Source organism: Carassius gibelio, chromosome A12 (assembly GCF_023724105.1).
Source record: "Carassius gibelio isolate Cgi1373 ecotype wild population from Czech Republic chromosome A12, carGib1.2-hapl.c, whole genome shotgun sequence".
Lineage (NCBI taxonomy): Eukaryota > Metazoa > Chordata > Actinopteri > Cypriniformes > Cyprinidae > Carassius > Carassius gibelio.
The window spans coordinates 15,368,178-15,389,547 of NC_068382.1; the positions used below are offsets into that span (position 1 = coordinate 15,368,178).

At 35.8% G+C, this 21,370-nt stretch overlaps 1 protein-coding gene across 1 annotated transcript; it reads left to right on the top strand.

Annotated features, from left to right (window-relative positions):
• Positions 1-10,331: 10,331 nt before the first annotated feature.
• fshr (follicle stimulating hormone receptor) lies at positions 10,332-19,898 on the top strand. The gene is made up of 10 exons (XM_052611447.1): positions 10,332-10,795; positions 13,394-13,465; positions 14,774-14,848; positions 15,024-15,095; positions 15,261-15,335; positions 15,503-15,583; positions 16,087-16,155; positions 16,251-16,325; positions 16,526-16,711; positions 18,158-19,898. Exons 1-10 carry the CDS (start codon positions 10,611-10,613, stop codon positions 19,278-19,280), a joined length of 2,013 nt encoding a protein of 670 aa, XP_052467407.1. The 5' UTR covers positions 10,332-10,610; the 3' UTR covers positions 19,281-19,898.
• The last annotated feature ends 1,472 nt before the right edge of the window (positions 19,899-21,370 follow it).

Genomic DNA, 21,370 nt, shown 5'->3' on the forward strand with positions numbered 1-21,370 from the left:
TAATAATGTTCATCGTCTGGTTGACTACGTCTTGTATACATTTTTCTGAAAAATCCTGTCATATGCACACAAACTGACAGTCACCACTTATAAGCAACTACTAAATATTGTAGAAATGTAATTTTCTTTAAAGTTGCTTTGTAATGATTTGTATCGTAAAAAGCGCTAAAAAAAAACAAACTTGAATTGAATTGATTGAATATGTTGGCATTCTTGAATAGAAATAAGGAGATTTTTTTGTTTATTTTTTTTTTCGTCCCAGAATTTCTTTCCAGCACTACGTTTGTGTTGTTGTTGTTTTGGTTTTTGTTTTCTTAATTCACTTTTGGAAGGTTATGCCAGCCCTGAATGGTCGTTTTTCTCCTGGTGACAGAGAGAATGCCTGAGTGAAATTCAGCTCCGTCGATTCCATGGGGATTTTTGGGCTCATGCAGATTAGAAAGAGAGACAGAGTAAAGAATGAATCATTTAGAAAGGAAAGGTGCGAGGTTTCTATTGTCTGACAGCAGTGCTTTGAAGTCCGCCTCTCTGTAGAGGGTTGAGTGTGTCTTGGTAGGGATGTTCTGCAGTTGTTTGTTTGGATAAAAGGGCTGTGAGAGAAACACAGAAGGAAAACATCAGTAGAATCCAACGCGGGATGGAAACGCATGTTGGACGTAAAAGTTTCAGAATATTGTCCTTTAGATAGAAAGTAGTATTCTCCATCCACTATACTGCCAGATATTTCGAGAATAAAGTGAAAGGAAAAACCTGCTGTGAGAATATAATAATGCAGTTGCATAAGAAGATGAGGCACTTGAATAGTGGTTTTAAAGTTAATTTGGTAACACATGCAGTTAAACAAATTCAACAATGCTATTTTTGTGTTAATGCAGTTAACACATTTATTCAGTTTTAAATCTTAACTGCTTCATTCTCTTTTTGCATGTTTACACTTTTGCAAGAGGCAGAGGAGCACAAAATCATGTATCAATATTTAGGTATCATCCAAACTCAACAAGAAATATCACCTAAACACTGAAACACACTGCAATATTTGTAAGCATTAAAGAGTGCTAAAAATCAAGCAGAAAAAGCGATTTGTCAAGAAAGTTATTGGATATTATTGGAACATCGTTCACTTTTGCAGTCCCTGTGTGTTTTGATGATATTGTATATAGATGTGTGGACACCGTTAGAAATCTACTACATGTTTTTTAGACATATGCAATGCACATATACCACGAGTGTTGTCAGTGTTTTCTTTCAAATAGCTTAGAATGTGTTAACGTTGCATATTCTAATTGACCAACAGCTTTAGAGTGTTTCTGTTCACTATGCAGCATATTTTACATTAGAGGACCTATCAGTGTCCTACCATTATTAAAATGAGACACCCCTACTGTTCTAAGCACAGTCATGTATGTTAAAAACAGAGAGAAAGATCTGGATGATGTACTAAAAGAAAAAGTAGGTAGGACACTCAGGCAGCCAGAGGAAGAGATGGATGTATGGAAGTATATTAGCACCTGTAACATGTGAGAGGTATCAGAAATGCACATGGCATGGTGATCACAGCTAATTAGCTAATTAGCTGATCAAACATTGGTTGCTCTTCTCTCATGGCATCGGCACTTACTTAACATCTATCTCTCAATCTCTCTCTGTGTCTCTGCTTTAATTCTTTAATTCTACTCACTGTGCATTCTGTACAATAATCATGTAGTGAATATCTAATGGTGTTAGCATAGGTCCAAGATGACTCAATACCATCCATTGTAACATAAAATGACCTTTGTATATGGACCCATATTGCAGTTATATACAGTCAGTAACAGCATATATTATATGCAGATGTTTTCCTATGGGCCATTTGACCAAGCATAAGAAAGTCAGGGAAGATTGTGACCATAGTGAGAACACTTTTTCTCCTTTGAGTGGGTACACAAATATCCAGAGTTGCCTTGAGAATACAAAAGGGTGAATGAATTGGAAAGATGATGCTGTCAAATGTTTCGTTTCCACTGCTTTCCTCACACATAATAAAGTCACGAAACCCCACATTTCTATTTTTAAGTATGGGGGGTTAAAAGCCTGACTCTGTACTTTCCTAAAAGAGAATTTTAGATTCTTCTCCCCAGAGACAATTCTTTGAGAGAGACTTTTTGTGTTACTTCTGTGCGAGAGGACAGATTTTGCACAGCAAACTTCAACGAAGATGGCAACTAACAACTCAGACAACGCTCTCCAGCTCGCTCTCTCCATTAGAAGTAGAGGAGAACAGAGTCTTGGGTGAAACTTCAAGGGGGCAATTCAATGTGAGAGTCTGACATGGCAGACCATAAATTCAGCAAGAAACCTCACCAACTCATTGTTACACCCCAAACACCTCAGACATAAATAGCCGACAGGGAGAGTTTATGAACATCTAGTTGAATTTACAGCCACGAAAGTTAGTGTGAAATAATGGTGTGATTTGCTGACTCATCTCAGTAGAAAAAAATTAAATACATTACCCTCCTCAGGGAGAGGGGCAAATCGACAACAGTGCAAAACGGAAACGATAAAAAAAGAAGCTAGCTTTATTCGAGCAGGTGAATACAAAGAAACACACATGAGATGTATACATGCAGTGTGACAGACTGTGGAAAGCATCCTACCGAGTTCAAAACTGTGAGCTGCCAGGTGTGTACCAAGACATTTAGCAGTTAAAATAATAACTCACTCTCCACAAAAGCAAATTCTTGCATCACAAATTCTATCTTAGAAGAACTCTGGAAGTCATGAAATATTGAATGCTTTATGTTTGCGGTTGCCTTGACCCCATCTAACCTTCATAGATTGATATGATTTATGCATTGATTCAGGTCAGCTGCTGCGAATGCAATCTTGAGGTGGTTTTTAACCCCTCGTGTTTCGCAGAGAAAGGCTTTTTCAGCATATCCTTTTCCCCATTTAAAGTTTAAATGATGCTGTAAAATTGATTGCTGTTCATTATTGCAGAAGGTCACCATTTGTCCAATAAGCATTGATGAGGTTTTCACCTCTGGTCATTGATTTCAGTGGCGCTAAAGCTGCCGCGTGTAAATTTATGCACATCTTCGGTCGGCTCTGTCAACTCAATGTGCATGTCGAATTATCTAAACGTGCAGTAATTTACAAGACTGTCATCTATGCTGATGTTTGCTTTGAATCAAGGACAAAACCTAGTCATGTGGTATCACTTAAAGAACTTTGTTTAACATCAAAACAAACATGTGTGTAAAAAATCTTTTAAGTCCTTGAGCCTTATATTTAAAGTCAATTACTAATGAATTCCAAACACATTATTTGTTTATTCAAATTCAACCCAGTTAGTATTTATTAAGTGACACTGAATAGTTATTCTCTGATCAAACAGGATTATCTGGAGTGCAGTTAAAGAGCAACACAAGCCTCCTTCAGGCAGAGGTAATGACTATGAAGGACTTGTGTAATGAAATGAAGGACAATGCAGAAACGTTCAGCCATGACTGGGATTTTCAAAGCATCTGCTGAATTCATAAAGCTTTTGCCATGTCACTCATATATAACTCAAACAGTGCAGAGATATGAAACTAGCTCGTTCTAGATCTAAATAGACCTACCTAACTAATATCTATATATATTGGGGTCCAAGCATCTGAGACCATTTAATACATCAGTTTTACAAATAGGCCTATACATAATATTTTATATATTTTTGTAATGCTAAAATCAAATATTGCAATTTATATTATTAAAAAATGTCTTATATTTTATATATAAATATTACAACTCTTTATTGTAATTAAATTTAATTGTAACTATTATGTTATTAACGGCTTGCTTTTTACTTTTAGTATGCAAGTATATAACTATCATCAGCATACATCTGACAGTTTACAGGTGTACAACATTGATTAACATTCATTTAATAAAAAAACTACCTTGCTATGATATGATATGATATCATATGATACGATACGTGATATGATAAATAAAAAAAATTACATAAATTACACAATTGTAACATTTGGTGTGTGTATGTGTGTGTATGTGTGTGTGTTTGTGTACATATACATATATGGACTAGTGTGATATATATGCACCTTTTTTTATCAATATCAGTCACAATGTGAGGGTAAGTAAACTAGAGTAATTTAACGTAGAATAAAATGCCCTACAGTGCCCTGCTTATTCCATACCTCACAAAAACAGATACTTTGAGGGATCTTAAAAAACTACTCAAGAGAAGAAATAGTGGATTGGAAACGGAAAAAAATCTTCCTAATGGCATCATTTTAAAAGAAACCCAGTTCCACGGAAGAAAGCTGGACCAACACTCTGACTTGACAAAATGTCAACATGATTTCCTCAGGAGAGCATGCTACTTTGTCCTCTCTTCTCAAAGCTGAACGCTTGGTTTGCTCCTGGATGTGGACTGTTAATGAGGTTGATGGGTATGATTGGGGTGGGGTGGGAGAGAGAGGAAAATGAGGGACAGAGAAAGAGAAGACTGCCAGAGCATGAAGGAGTATGTCACTCATAAGAATTTCCCGCACCCTCCTTTCATGATACAATAATAGACTCAAGGAAAAAAGAACTGGCTTTGTTTGACTTCACCAGTCCAAGACATAACATGTTTTGCTGCATGTCATCTGCTGATGTCAACAACTGCCGAAACAACCATTGTTAGAAAGTAGTATTTCACGGATCCAATTCTCCTGTGCTTCTTCACTGCCAGCGCTCTCTACGGACCCTACCTGTTAGAAATGAAGAAAAGCAACCTTGTGTTTCACTGAGTCATGGCCTGGTGACATCATAGTCACTGTTTTCATTTTAGATCGATACTTAATTTAGCTAATTTGACATATTTCCAATGTGAAGTAACATTATATTACAGGAATAGTTCACTCAAAAGAGACAATTTGCTGAAATCTTCCTCACGCCAGGGGCCATCCAAGCTGTAGATGAGTTTGTTTCATTATCCAGACAGATTTGAAGAAACTTTAACATTACAATACTCTGCAGAGAATGGGTGCCGTCAGAATGAGAGTTCAAAGAGCTGATAAAAAAACAATAGTTCCACAAGTAATCCACATGACTCCAGTCCATTGATAAAGTCCATCCCCTGTTGTCTTCTCACATCACAATCCACCAGTATATTTGTTTAGAACATATCTATTTGTTCTAAACTATTTTTTATATTTGTTTAGAACATACACATTTGTTTTTGGTGTGCATATCTCTCTTGATTCAGACAAGATAACTTTTTTTCACTTGAGAATGCAATATTATGAATAGAGGACTCTATTTTATCTTGAAGCAAGAGTTCAAAGTTAAAAACAACTTATTGCAAACCTGCAAGGTTTTCACTTCACAAGAAATGAATTAATGGACTGGAGTCATGTGGATTCCTGTGATGTTTTCATCAGATGTTTGAACTCTCATTCGGTGGTGCCCATTCACTGCAGAGGATTAACTGATAAGGCTAAATCTCTCCAAATCTGTTCCCATGATGAAGAAAAATAATAATTTTCAGCTATTTATTTTTTAGGTGAACTATATACAAATTCTGAAGACTCTGCAGTATACTGTTACTAACAGACACCTTCTCAAAATTGAAAAAGCAAACAGATGCAACAGCACATTACAATGCAAATTTCTGGACAAGATCCACTATGTTCAGACTTGCTTGAGGGGGAAAAAGTTATAAAATCCTTCATTATCCCAAAGTCCCCGTACACCTGAGCCCTTGGCGCTTTTTTGCTCCTGCCAATGAAAGAGTGTGAAGAGAATCAGGTAGCTGTCAGAGCGTATCTTATCATGTCTCCACAGAAAGACACAATATGTCTCTGCTGATGGTCTTGAAAACAGAGTGAGATCTGTGAGGTATTTCTTGCTTAAACAACAGAACAGACTGGTCAGGTTCACAGGCTGTATATGTGTGCTCATGAATTAAATAACTCTCGTATTGTTGTAATATACTAATTTACATGTATCTTTCACACCGTTGCTCCAAGCAGATGCTTTTTTGTGCAGCAATATGGTCTTTTTTCAACCCCATTATCAGATGCTACATCTTTTGGGGCTACTGTATCCACGGAAGCGAGAACAAAATTGAAGATCTCATCAGAAAGGGAGCACATCACTAGGAAAGCAGAATGCCGTAGCCTACGCTGTGTGTAGGCAGATAGCACAAGGCTCCAGGCAGATAGACATCAGGCTATGAACATCCAGATCACAGCTTGCAGCTGGCTCAAAGCGAAGTACAACATCCAGAGGTGACTGTCTGTGAGGGCAAATGGGTAAACGTTGTTTCATTTTAAAGATATAGATGGATTAGGGTTCATTTCCCCACATAAAACATGTATGCTTTGCAACATAGAGTAAACTTTGTGATATCATCAACATGAAATCTTACTCTGCTCATCCATACATATAACACAGGGTTTTTTATTGTAAGCAAACATGAACAGTAGCACAAATGTAGGTTGACATGAATAGGTTACAACAGTATTGCCATGAGCAGCTACTGCATAGAAGGGTGTGAAGGGCAAATAGGCCTGGTTAGTTTCACTTGTGGTTCTCTCCTGCCCCCTGCTGACCTATTGTGTGTAACGACGATCCAATGTCAAGTTCAATCTGCAGTACTGGTGATGATATGCAAATGAACATTTTTATTATTAATCAGTCTTTTTGTCTTGTTTTTCAGAAAACATATCTGATCTACTTGAGAAGTAATGTTTGGAAGATAATACGACTTTGCACATATAATATCATTTTTAAACCAATTTTTTACCCCGCAAATATTTTTTTCATATTTTAAACATTAACATCAATCATCAGTTTATCTTGTTTTAAGCATGCTATTTATTATTAAGTGTTTTCAAAACACCTAAGAATGCTTAATATTTAAAAACAATAAGTAGATAACAGAATTATTATCGTTAAACATTAAACATTTTTGCCATTTAAAAATGAATCTGAAATATAGGAAATATTAGATGATAAACCTGAATTTATTTCAGTTAGTTGCAACATTTCTAATTTCTCATTTAGTTTAAGCTGAAGCATTACAATTACTAACTGGAAATAAAAAATTATAAATACTAAAACTAAAATTAATAATACATTAAAATGAATAAAGTGCATAGTAAAATTACAAAAAATGTAACTAAAATTTAAACAAAATTTTAAAAGGAAATATCAAAGTGAATACAAAATATTAATAAAAACTATAATAGTATATAAACAATGTTGGTATTATTACGTCAAGTATGTAAGTATGTCACATTTTTTGCTCACCTTGACCTTTTATTACAGTAGCTCTGTGGTTTCCTGTGCACTCTGTTGTGTATTCACCTGGGCTTGATAAGACAGGAACGGTTCTCTGATTGCCTAACCCACCCAGCTATTTTTAGCACCTTCACCATCTTTATCATCAAGGTAAAATAAGAATTTAGCTGAGAGGGCTTAATTACGTATTTCACACAGATGCAGCGATGGAGTCTCATTTCCCCGTTCCCTCATTCTCGCTTTTGGGACTCTGTTGTAATGAAACAGGCATTGACATAAATATTCACTTTGCTTCACTGTTGTTTCTAATTATTGCAGCATTGTATGCGTTTAGAAGCATCTAAAGCTCCAATTATAATGTGGGAATTACATTTTAAATGAAAATATTATAGTCATTATTTAACTGGCACTAATTTCGTCGACTCCCAAGACTTGGTGGGAAACTAAAAATATGACTAAATCTTTAACGGATCCAGGTATACATTCTCCAATTTAGTATAGTCCTGATTTCTATTTGAACAAATAAAACCTCTTTATTGCTGCAAATGGAGTCAACATGGCATAACTAATCTTCATCATTTATTTACTGATAATTGTAACGAATGCACACCGGAAATGAGAGATCCAAATGCAGTGTTTTAATGGGTAATCCAAAAATCAATATCCAAAACAGGCAAGAAGTCATAACCACAAATCAGTCCAAAACAAGAAACAAGAAGAACACGAGAAAGCCGGGTGATGGAAAACAAGGACTCCATGAAACAGATAGAAACAGACCGATTTATATAGATAGGTAAAGATGATGAAAGTGGAGACAGCTGAGTGCAATTAACAGTGAAGAAAGGCACAAAGGCTTGTGGGAAAATGTAGGGCCTGCAGTGGGGTGACTATGGGGAAGTGAGACCACTAGTGGACACCCAGAGAAACACAGACCAGACACTGTGACAATAATAAGTTTATCTCCTTCAAAGATTTAACATTCAGTTATGCTATTCGTAAAAGAGAATCGTTTACATATAAAGGAGGAAATCAGGAATAATATATATATATATATATATATATATTATTCCTGATTACCTCCTTTATATATATATATATATATATATATATATATATATATATATATATATATATATATATATATATATATATATATATATATATATATTACGATATGCTTCAACCTTCTGCATTTATCACTCAAATCAAAACAGTTTCACCTTCAAAAAGAATGTTAATAAATGATAATAATAAATGCATGTATAATGCTGATAAATAAATAACATAAATAATATAAATTTATTCTTAGTATAGATAAATTGATGTACCTGATGTACCTTGTACCTGATGTACCTTGATGTACCTTTAATTCACCCATCTGCTGTGTCCAATGTAATCTCTGTAGTACCTATAGATACTTACCTCCACTCCTTATGGTATTGTAGTACTGTTTAGAATTTTTGGTTGGGCTTTTTTAGAGAAATTGCATATTCTACTTGGAATTGAAACACTATTTTCTCCTTCATTTTGTTTCTAAGGATCATTTTTGAAAACTGATGTTGCTCCACATTATGTAAAATTAGTTTAAATTGCTCTAATTCTAGCTTAAAAGCTATTCTCCAGCATTGGAAAACTAAGCAGTCATTAAATATTGGTTACATTTATTATTAGAATATATGGTAATGAAAAGAATGGCTGCTTCTACCTTTTAGCCCTTCTTGTGTGTGGAAATACTATTAGGTACTTACTATCTGTTGAAGGCCGGATATTTTATGAATTAATACTGAGCGACTGGCATCATGTTATTGTTTTTTTCCTCTCCCTTTTGTGTGTACTTGTGTGTTATTATATGTCTTTTGCGCATTGAAGTAAAATGTGTTATAATAAAAATAAATACTAAATAAAAGAATAATAAAACTGCTGCTCAAAGGGAACCATGTTAAAAAAAAATCCAACATTATAGTATGTTTTTCTTGAAGCCACGACAGTTGAATTCTACGTTCAGGTCAAATAAACAGAATTTAGCAATAATAGCAATAAAAACACCCTTCCCCTACTAACTCCTCCTCAAGGTTATCCATTTTATAAAGCCCACAGTTGAACAGCTCTCTGGCATGGCTGCATTCCAAACACCGCACTTTTAACACAACTACACACAAGCAGCAATGCACAAATGCACAGCAATTAAAACAAATAGATTTTTTTTTTTTTAATGGCGGTCAAGCTTAGAATTTTAGCAGTAAAGATTATTATTACATTTACCACAATTTGAAATGAGAAGAGATTGAGAAAGATTCAATTACATTATGAGTTACATTATGTTACAATTAGTTTTGTAAATAAGTGTTAGTTTAACCAATCATTGTAAAAAAAAACACCCTAAGAGTCCTATGACTAACTTTAAATGGAAACTTGAATGGAAATCACACCAAAATGCCATCCCATAATGCCCGGATGTCACCACATTTTTACAAAGAATTACTCGCGATCCAATTCGTTCCATAAATTTTACTCAGCTTTCATTTAGCCCCACTTTATTTTATGCATCTTAAAAAAACCTGTGTCTAATTAATTTTTATCACATTTTAACTGCACTGGAATAAGCTGAGAGTGCGCGCGTGTGTATCTGTTTGGTGTCAGTGTCTGAACACGCAGTCCACTACTATCAAACTTGCACATGTCAGACTCAAACAAAGTTTTAAGACTAAACAGCTCAGGTCATTCCCTGAGTAAGACCAGCACTCACAAGCCAACTAGCGTCAAACCGGCTGTAATTCATATAATGACAGACATTACAGCTTCCCATACATGTCATTCAGAAAAGGAATTTGTACACAAGCACACATTTTTGAAAAGCGAAATAACTACCAAGTAGTTCACACAGTGCTTTCAACAAAAAGTAACAATGGTAGCTTCGCAATGAATATTGCCAATGGGAGACTGCTTTATATGTAGCTTTTCTGGGACTTTCAGAGCTCAGTATAGATGGGGAGGACCGCATTCACTTTTTGAAGAAAATGATGAGAGGAGAGAAATAAGGATTTGGAGGGGAGGAACGAACAAAACATTTGTTTGTTATCAGAGGACCTCTCTCCCAAGGTCTCCCTTGGCTCTGGCTGTAGGGCTTCTGACCAGAACGCCTCTCAGAAAAAGATCAGCCTCCCTACGGCTTCACTAGAACAGACCACTACGACCAGAAAACACCACTCAAACAGACTCTTAACCAAGACCAATCTTCTCCCAGCCCTCACCTGAACATCAGCGGAGCCCAGGAGACACTAAAGGCCTCAGTTCACAAACACTGTACAAACCATTCCACCTGGAAAGAGAAGATGACAAAGAGGATGGTCTTGTTGATGATGCTGTGCTTTAGTCTTGGCTGGTTCGTGTCACACGCAGAAGGCACGCTTGTTGGATCTCATTTCTGCTCATTCAATGGTTCGACTTGTAATTTCTTCTGTCTTGGCAATAATGTCCATGAGATGCCAAGACATATACCGGAAAACACGACTTTTGTGTGAGTATAAAAACACACACACGTTACAATGCATGTATAGTTATAACATCTAGATACAGCATTTCACATTAGAAACATCAGTTAAAATATTATGATGCTTCCTAGCTCTGGATGTTGTAGCTATAGTACGTATTTGTTTATTATTGTTAATTAAAACCATGAAAAAATGTTTTCATGAATTGAAAAATAATTTTAAATAAAAAATGTCGATGTTAGATATTAATTCTCTAAATAAATAATGAATGCATATTATATATTATAAATAATTAATAGAAAAAAATATTACATATTAGATAAAAAAAATAAACATGTCGCATTGGGAACTAACTGAAAAAAATATGATTATATAATAAATAATTAATATAAATAAATATTAGATTTTAAAAAAACTTACTACAATTACTCAAATTAACAAGTATACTATAAAAATAAACTAAAAATAAAACGGAAAATATTTAATTAACAATTAATTCTAAATATTAATAAACATTATAATATTATATAAATAATACCAAAATAATACTGATATGGTGATCTCATATGGTAAAATACAAGTATAAAATGTAAGCACATAATTCAGTATAATCAGTTTTATTAAAAATATAATGATTACAAGTTACTCTAAAATAGTATTAAACAACAAATAATTAAATATTAAGACTTTTCACGTATTACATACAAATATTTTATTTAAGAATTTTTTTCTAATTCAAAACAAACAATACTGCATGATATTTAATGAACTTTTTCTACATTTATTCAATAAATAAGACTTTTAATGAAACCTAATAAACGTAATGAAAGTGATGAACACCATTCAAAAGCTTGACAGTCTAATTAAAAACCCGAGATTCTCAGTGACATTGTTATTGTTCCAGAGCTTGTTATTGTGGTTCGGAGAGAATGTGATTGACAAGGAATCTTTTGCGAGTCCCCAAATATTTTTTGTAATCTCAAGTCTACCGTTCCTCATACAAATTCTCAAGCCTGACATGGGGGAGTGTGTTTTTAATGTCAAATGCTTTTCTTGTGTTCCATGAAGTCATTTGTTATTTCAACCAGTCAAAAAGAGAGAGGGGTAAACATGAAGATGAAATAAAACCATCTTTTGTTCCACAAGCAGGTTAACCAGGATTGATTCTGTTTTGCACTGACTGCCATTCAGTTTAGATTATTTTGCCCAGCTCAATCTATCTGAAGATGCCCACCGGGATCACACATTTCAACCTGACAGGGCCTTTGAGCTCTGAGCCTCACTATGGCTGTCTGCGCTTTGGGTTAATTACTTGATTTTTCCATTTTGGAAAAAGCACCAAGAGCTTTTCAGCTTGTGTGTCTCAGCGTGTCAGACTCTGTACTCAGGACTGCAAGAACGAACAGTGCTGTGCTTGATAGGAATAGTTCATGCTGCAGATGTTTTCTCTCTTTATAACTGTAAATATCAAGGCAAATGTCTGAAACACTGCACTCTTCTGTAGTGTTTAATTTCTGCACCACTAAAAACACCAAACGGAATTACATCAGGCATTTAGCTAACCCCACCACAAACCCAGTAAGGAACAAATAAGTAAACATAACAAGGATCAAAACAGTCAAACTAAGATGTAACAAAGATCTGAATCTTTCATATCTGTATCTCTTACACCAACACAATTTACTTATAACCGCATGCTTTACAAGGCATTCATGTCCAGAGTGCTTTGTGTTATTGTTCTGTCTGCGTTTCTGAGGGATTACAGGAATGAATATCCCCAGGAAAAACACACAGACGCTAATGACAGCATGCGATAAGAATTACACACAAATCTTGACAGTAAATAGATTATTTGCAGTCTGTAAATAGGCTACTGGCAAATGTGTTTCCATTTCTCAAAACATTTAGCATCTTGAATGACCTAGTTTCTGCTATGACTCATTCTGCTCATACAAACTTTCATGAGAACCTATTAGATTCCTGAAGTGGAAGATTGGTGTTAGTTCACAAATATACTTGGAAAGAGTTTTTTAGAGCATGCACGCACACACACACACACACACTAACACTCATATTCTAAATTTAAACTAGCCCAATCTCATGAGAAAATGAAGCTGGTATGGCTTGAAAGCATGAATCTGTGCAATGTGATTTATATATATGAACTTATGATTTTAAGAGGGGAAAAAGGTAAGCATGAAAGTCCAGATTCATGCTAATTAGCCTCCAATTTGCCAACATGTAAAACAGTTACAAATTGCCATGAGAGTGTTTTGATTTCAGCAAGTGTTTCTGCTTTTTATTGTCAACATTATAATGGAATGGAGAAAGACCAAGTAGGAGAATTTGTAGTATACTTTCCATTCAAGTAAATAGCAGTTGTGGAGGTGCCCATTACCTAGAAATTCTCACCAAAAGGGTTGCAGTATCTTCTGACTTATTAAATTAGATTCAAATTAAGTGATTGGCGATCTGGTGAAAGCAGGAAAAAACGGCTATTTCTGAAATAGAATCATAATACCACATTCACCTCTGAAAAGATTGTGCTATTTATAACTCTAACACTTTGATGGTAACAAATTGTTGGATGGCGAATCACATCTCTTCTGTCTAATTTTGAGCAGGGAGATCAAGCTGACAGAGATCAGAGTGTTTCACCGAGCAGCCCTGTCTGAACTACATGAGCTGAAGAGAATGTGAGTGCAAAGAGTGAAGGACACCAAGCTGTTTACTATTAAAACTTGGAAGTGTATTTTCAGCAAGAAACCACATGGAGATTAGAAAGAATTCAATCAATTATTTAAAACCTAGAGAAACTGCTACTGAATGCTCACAACTGCTCTTGGCTTTTGGCTTAGTTTTCACTTAATGCAAAACCGCATATAAACACATGATATTTAGTCTTGTTTGAATATGTTTAGACTTTGATATGGAACATTATGTTTAACAATGACCCAAACACATATGTATCACAGTATCAAAACTGCAAAACCTGAGAGAGAGTGTTTTTTTTCTTATTCAGAGATATATATACAGTTTTATTTTATATATATATATATATATAGATTATAAATTAAATTACATACATACATTACATACATACATATATATATATATATAATTTTATTTTTTACTGAAAATTTACCTCAAGCCAACCAAGATGTAGATGAGTTTGTTTCTTCATCGAGACAGATTTGGAGAATGTATGTGTCCAGTGAATGGGTGCCGTCAGAATAAGAGTCCAAATAGCTGATGAAAATGTCACAATAATATACAGGAAATCCACAAAACTCAAGTCTATCAGTTAATATCTTTGAAAGGGAAAAGCTGCATGTTTGTAGGAAACAAATCCATAATTACGGTGATTGAACTGGCAAAAATCCCTAGTAATGTTTCCTCCAGTGAAAAAGTGAAATTAAAAAACCACGGACATATTTGTTTTGAACTGTTTTCAGATGTAAATGGTGTTTGATCTGTGCATATTTCTCTCCTGATTCAGATTTTCACAGGAGAAAGCAATTTTATAGATAGAGGATGTGGATAGATATTTTAGCTAGAAGTGATTATTTGAAGTTCTAAACACATTAATGATGGATTTGTTTCACACAGCTTACTGCTTTACAAGATGTTAACTGATGGACTGGAGTCTTGTAGATTCCTTGTTGTTATTATGAACTGTTTGAACTCTCATTCTGTCGGCACCCATTCACTGTATTTAATCCATTAGTGAGCAAGTGATGTGAAGTGATGCTATTCTTTTTTGCAAATCTGTGACACTGAAGAAACAGACTGATATACATCTTAGATGGCCTAAAGGTGATTATATTTTCAGCTAATTTTCATATTTGGATGAATTATTCCTTTAAAGAAATCATCAAGCAAATAGTGCACACTGTGCATCGTGGTTTTTAAGATTTTGTAAACATTTTGTCATAATGCAACCAGTTTTTATAAAGCTTTAGACATAATATCTGTTGCTATATGATCATTATTTTTCTTCTCAGAGTGGTGTCGGAGAATGGTGCTCTTGAGCGAATTGAACCCTTTGCTTTCTCTAACCTGACAGAGCTACAGGAAATGTACGTTGCTGCACTACGTGTGTAAATTACGTCCAATTACATTCTTGTCAAAAATTTTATTTTAGTGTTTAAAAATAGTATGTTAAAATTGGAACCAAAATCTTTAGTAAATAAAATGAAACATCATTTCTAATAATATGAAAGATCATTTCTATATATCTATCTATCTAATCAGAACTATTACAAAATCAAAAAACCTCGTGACGCTCAAAGATGCCTTCTGGAGACTTCCAAAGCTACGGTATCTGTGAGTTCTTTTCTGTCTTCATTACTCTTGTCTAGTAAACTCTGAATCATTGTGGTCTCATGCTGGGGTTCAGCAATTTAAAGGGAGTATATTACAAAGACAAAATACAAATGTCTCTCTGATGTATTACATTCATTAATCTTGTCTGTGTGTGTGTTCCTTTAGGACTATATCAAACACTGGTCTTAAAGCCCTGCCTGATTTCTCCAAGATCAACTCCGCCGCTCTTGAATTTCTTTTGTAAGCCTCTACTCATGCTGTCATTGTCTTAATGTATATTTTTCACTTGGTCCGGCTGGATTCATATTGAAAAAGCATACAAATTGAAAAAAATTAAAGAAATGATCGTATAGTACAGCTGACCTATGTTAAAAAATAATCTATGCTATATCAAAACTATGTTACAGTGATCTACAAGATAACATTCACATAGATAAGATTCCTCGTAATGCTTTCCTCGGATTGACCAGTGCCACCATAACTGAGCTGTAAGTATGCGACTGTGCGATTGAGTTATTCTTTATGTGAGGAGTCAATAATATGATGGGCTGTTGAATTATTGAAAAAGCATGCACACACTTAAATTGAATAAAGTTTGTCTTGGAGTGCATAACAAACAATAAACTTTTTTATCTGAATTATATTCCAGCTAAATTATATGTAATGATTTATTTTTATTTTTTTATATCATACAAAAACATTGAACTTTTAGTTACCAGATTAATAAACACAATATATTAACACATTTTTACTGTATATAAATGCTGTTCTTTTTAACTTGTTATCAATTCAAAGGATCTTGGTTTTCACAAAATAATATTAAGTAAGTAGCATAACTGTAACACTGATGATAATGAGAAATGTTTCTTGAGCACCAAATCAGCATATTAGAATGATTTCTGAAGGGTCATGTGACACTGACTTCTTAATAAAATAAAAAAATAAACAAAAACGTACCAACCGCAAACTTTTGAAAACTGTTCTCTTGCAGGAGACTAACAAAGAATGGGATCCGTGCGTTAGAGAGCTATGCATTCAATGGTACCAGAATTGAAAAACTGTGAGTTCTGTTACATCTTTTATATATTCATAAATTAGCATCTCACATAAAACCGCTAATCTTTCATCTAACCAGTGTCTCTCTCTTTCTCACAGCTTTCTCATGGGAAACCAGCAGCTGAGTCATATCGACAGATATGCCTTTAAAGGAGCTGAAGGCCCCATCGTTCTGTAAGCATGAACAACTCTGACTTTCAACAACAATACAACTCACCAGCTGGAGCACCACACACCCACTCTGTGTCCTCAGGACAAAATCTCACAGCAATGCCTGTTTCACTCACACTAACCTCTGTACCTGCTTTAGTTCAACAACAGGGTAAATACACCCAATCCGACAGTAGACACTGAAATAGCTGCTGTCATTACAGGGACATCTCACATACAGCTGTCCACACCCTGCCAGAAAACATGCTGAGGACTCTTAAGCTTCTGACGGCCATCTCTGTCTACTCTCTAAAGAAACTTCCCAGCCTGGAGCTGTTTACTGAGCTCACGCAGGCCAACCTGACCTACCCCAGCCACTGCTGTGCCTTCAAAAACTTCACTAAAAACAAGTCAGTTACACACTGCTTTAAAAAAAAAGTTTATTCTGTCACAATCCTTATATCATTCCAAAACTCTGTGGTTTTCTTTCTTTTACAAAAGGAGATACCTGGCAGAATGTTCACATTGCTCTCTCCATACAGTGTTATTACTTATTAGATGGTGCAGAAGCTGCCAAAATCACCAAAAAGCACCATAAAAATCTGAAAACTTGGTATGATCTTCATTTAAATGAGCATCTGTTAATACACTAATATTTATTTATTTATTTCAAATTGTTCTATCTTCTAATCTTTTCTATCCACTCTGAATAAAGCTGGCTATCCAAGATTTGCACCTTTAGTCAAATGCCCAGAGCCACTGTTGTTACATAAAACTAAGATTTGGTGGCACTCACGAACAAAGTATTTTGCTAAGCAACAGTGAATCTGGAACCGACTCTCTTGTCTCTGCATTTTTGTGTTTGATATGGTTTAATCAAAGCGGCAACCTACTGGTCTCTCTCTTGAAACCAAAACAAAAGTGACTTAAACTACAATTCATCGAAAAGAGAGTCAGTATCATAGACCCACCATTGTTAAATGCCCAACTTTACAGCAGAAAAAAAATATATATGTTACAGCCTGGTACAAAAAGTGGTTTTGGTCTATAATTATAATAATAAAGCTAATTTTGCACTTAGTGACAACTGTGAGAGGAGTGATTATATATATATTTTTATATTTTCGATTATCAAGGAGTGACGGGCTGCCAATATGGGGACAGCTGACTCCGCCCACTTTGGGCTTCAAAAATGCTCCTCAGAAACCTACAGGTGACATCACGGACACTGCGTCCATGTTTTTATACAGTCAATGTGTCTAATAAGCACTATAGCTTATTAAAAAAAATTGAACAGCTGTTTGAAAGTATGTAAACATAGTTTTCATTCCTTTCTCCTCTGTGATAAGCAGAGGTCAGAAACAGAACATTTTGCAGCATTTTGAGTATCGTAGTAATTTTGGCCTTTGCGCCACCTACTGAGAGAGAGTGAATTTGCATTTTCATTAATCCTGTCGGATGTTTTCTTCTGCATTGGTCTGAACAGGCAAATGACGTGCAAAAATTGGACCGAATATTTTTGTAAAACATCCAATACAATCTCATGGCAATGCATAAATATTTAACCTTTTCCCACGCTCACCGCGGGACACCCCTCAAGCGCAAGGCACCAGTTGCCCTGCCCTAAGGACGGCCCTGCCTTCCCTAAATACCAAGTTTTCTAAAGTCAATAAGAGACCAAAAGATTGTACTGGACAGCTTTTATGATGCTTTTTTGTCATTTGTGATTCACTTTCATTGTTTGGAAAAGAGACAAAGAGGATTGAAACAACACGAGGTTAAGTAAATTGTGATGGAATATTTTCCTTTTCTTGGAAACTCATCTATACTCTCATATGTTATTTCTGTTTTCACAGGTCTGTATACAATCAAATGTGTAACAATTCTGGTGCCCCATTCCTAGAGCCATACTTTTTTGAAGACCACTGTAAGAATGTAATAAAAGTGACCTGCTACCCCACACCAGACGCGTTCAACCCCTGTGAGGACATCATGGGTTTTACATTCCTGCGGGTTCTAATCTGGTTCATCAGTATATTGGCCATCGTGGGCAACTGTGCTGTCCTCCTGGTGCTCCTTTCAAGCCGCTACAAACTGACTGTTCCTAGGTTTTTAATGTGCCACCTGGCATTTGCAGATCTTTGCATGGGCATTTACCTGTTGATCATCGCTTCAAAGGACATTGACACACAGTCCCGCTACTACAACTATGGCATCGACTGGCAGACGGGAGCCGGGTGCCATGTGGCAGGCTTCTTCACGGTCTTCTCCAGCGAGCTGTCTGTTTACACTCTGACTGCCATTACTCTGGAGCGCTGGCACACCATCACTTACGCCATGCAGCGGGAACGCCAGATGCGCCTGCGCCATGCCTGCGCTATAATGGCAGTTGGGTGGCTGTTCGCCCTGCTTACTGCTCTGATGCCTGTTTTTGGAGTGAGTAGCTACAAGAAGACCAGCATCTGCCTGCCAATGGATGTAGAGACGGTGATTTCACAAGGTTACGTGGTGCTGTTGCTTATTCTCAATGTAGCTGCTTTTCTAATCGTATGTGTCTGTTATATGCGCATCTACCTTACCGTCCACAATCCCACCTTCGTTCCTGCCAACGCAGACATGCGTATAGCAAAGCGCATGGCTGTGCTCATCTTCACTGACTTCCTGTGCATGGCTCCCATCTCGTTTTTTGCCATCTCCGCAGCCTTAAAACTACCGCTAATCACCGTTTCTCACGCCAAAGTCCTGCTAGTGCTTTTTTACCCCATAAATTCCTGCTCGAACCCGTTTCTCTACGCCTTCTTCACCAAAACCTTCAAGAGGGATTTCTTCATTCTGACTAGCCAGTTCGGCTGCTTTAAAACACGTGCGCACATTTACCGCACAGAGATCTCTTCAGGGCAAAACGGAGCCAAGGTGCCTTCACCAAAGACTAGTGATGGGACACTGTATTCCCTTGGTCAAATCGCCCAAGTGTACTGACCACGTATCAGTCCACCAAAATATGCTGCTTGGACGTTGAAATGAGGATAAATAGGGAAAAACATGGAATCTGGATATGAAATTCTTGAAGGTTTCTATGGTGTGGAATAGGGTAAAGGCATCTCATATCGATAGTGCTTGACTTCTCAGGTCAAACGATTCAGATGTCTTTAGAAGTAATTCGACCATTTACAAGATGCTGCTTGATTGGCCTTTGATATCCTGATATCACCGTATTCTTGATGTCCAGCATGCATTAATGCGCCAAAATTGAGATTAGGTGATATCTTTACTATGAATAATCTAGATCTCTACATCTTTTAACAAGGATGCATGCACCATTATTAGGCATGCAGCAAATGAATTAATACTTCTGAAGCGTTCTTGTGAAAAAGGTATTACATTTAAAGGTATAGTTAGTATAATGAAAATTTTGTCATCATTAACTCATTCAAACTTGTATGTGTTTTCTTTTGTGTAAAACAATGTACTTATTTTTTTTTTTTCTGGTCCATACAATGAAAGTCGATGGGATCCAGTGTTGTTTTGTATTAAACTGACCTTCATTATAATGGACAAAGACAACTGAAACACTCTTCAGAGTAACTTTTGAGATTACATGGACAAGAAATCTAGTCATACAATATTATATCTATCTATCCCTTTAAGATAAGCTGATACTTGTGGCAAAGGGAGAAAATGCACCCCAAAAAATTAAATAAAAATAATAATAATAATAATAATAATAATTAATAAAAAGTAAAAAAAAAAAAAAAAAAAGACAGAAGGAAAGAAATTGTGAATCATGAGGAGTGTGTTTGGTATATTTGTTCATGTATAATAGCTAAAAACAGTAGTCTTCATTTAAAAAAAATAAATACACAATATAAAAACCTCTTGATCCATTCAAACTGTTTTGTTGTCTTATTTAAGTTCTCATGTGTGCTGAAACTAAAAAGACATTTATAGCCCTAGCCATCACCCCTTCTTATCACAAATATTTCAGTCCTTTAGCACTGCATGGAATGATTTGTTCAAGGTCACAATAACCTCGCAGGCCAACCGCAGTATGAGAGAGGATCTCAGGGAAAGTATAAGAGTGTTAAGTTGAATGGACTTATGGTACAGCTAATGAATCCTTCACTGGACATCTACAAGAAAGTAAAGCGGAGTCTGCTTACATGAATCAGGCACAATATAAATTCCAAGTTAGGAGAGTTTCCCTCTCTCCAAGTCTTGACTCTGTTATCTTTGCACCTGCAATAATGTTTAAGCTCTGAGACAGAGAGCTGTTGTTCTGCCTTTTTCTTTTTTTTTTTTTTGGCGGCAGCAATGTTTGCCTCAGTGTTGGAGTGGAGCAATGGGAGTGTGTGGCAGTTACAGCAGCTGTGCAATACAGCACCTTGAACTCAAACCTCAGATGGGCCGAGGAAGTCCACACACACAAAAAAAAAAAAAAACGAGGAATCTGTTATGAAGATATGGCTCATGTATCAAGGCCAGGAGTTCAATACCGCAAGTCAAGGGAACAGCAGACTGTGAGCAAACCACACACAGAGAATGCAGAGAGCAGTTACTGCGACCATTATAACTTTCAAATCATTTAAAAAAAATACATTTTAGGAGATAATCATTACTTCTAAAAACCCATGCCTGTGGCCTACTTTACATTTAAATTCCTACACCACAGTGAGGACCAAGCTTCAGCACAAAATACATGCTTTTACAATAATTAGTGAATATTTAATGTATTAAGTACATAAGTGTTTCAGGATTTCTGTGAATATCAAGTACTTGACTACAACTGAACACTGGGTGGCGCTGCAATCCTCCAAAAGCACAAAGCAAGACATGCATACTTGCATACTACTTAGTATTGCTCCATAATAGTGTATATATTCTGTGCACGCCAGTAAGTATGCAAATATTCTGTATGCATACATTACCCAAGGTGAAAAGCTTGTGGAAGATCATTGCAAAATGCAATGCGCTTGACGTGACCTTCCCGTTACAGTGTGATGGATGATCCTGAAAGAATATCAGCTCAGCTGTGATTTACACCTCTTTCATGGCTCATTAATTGATTGGAC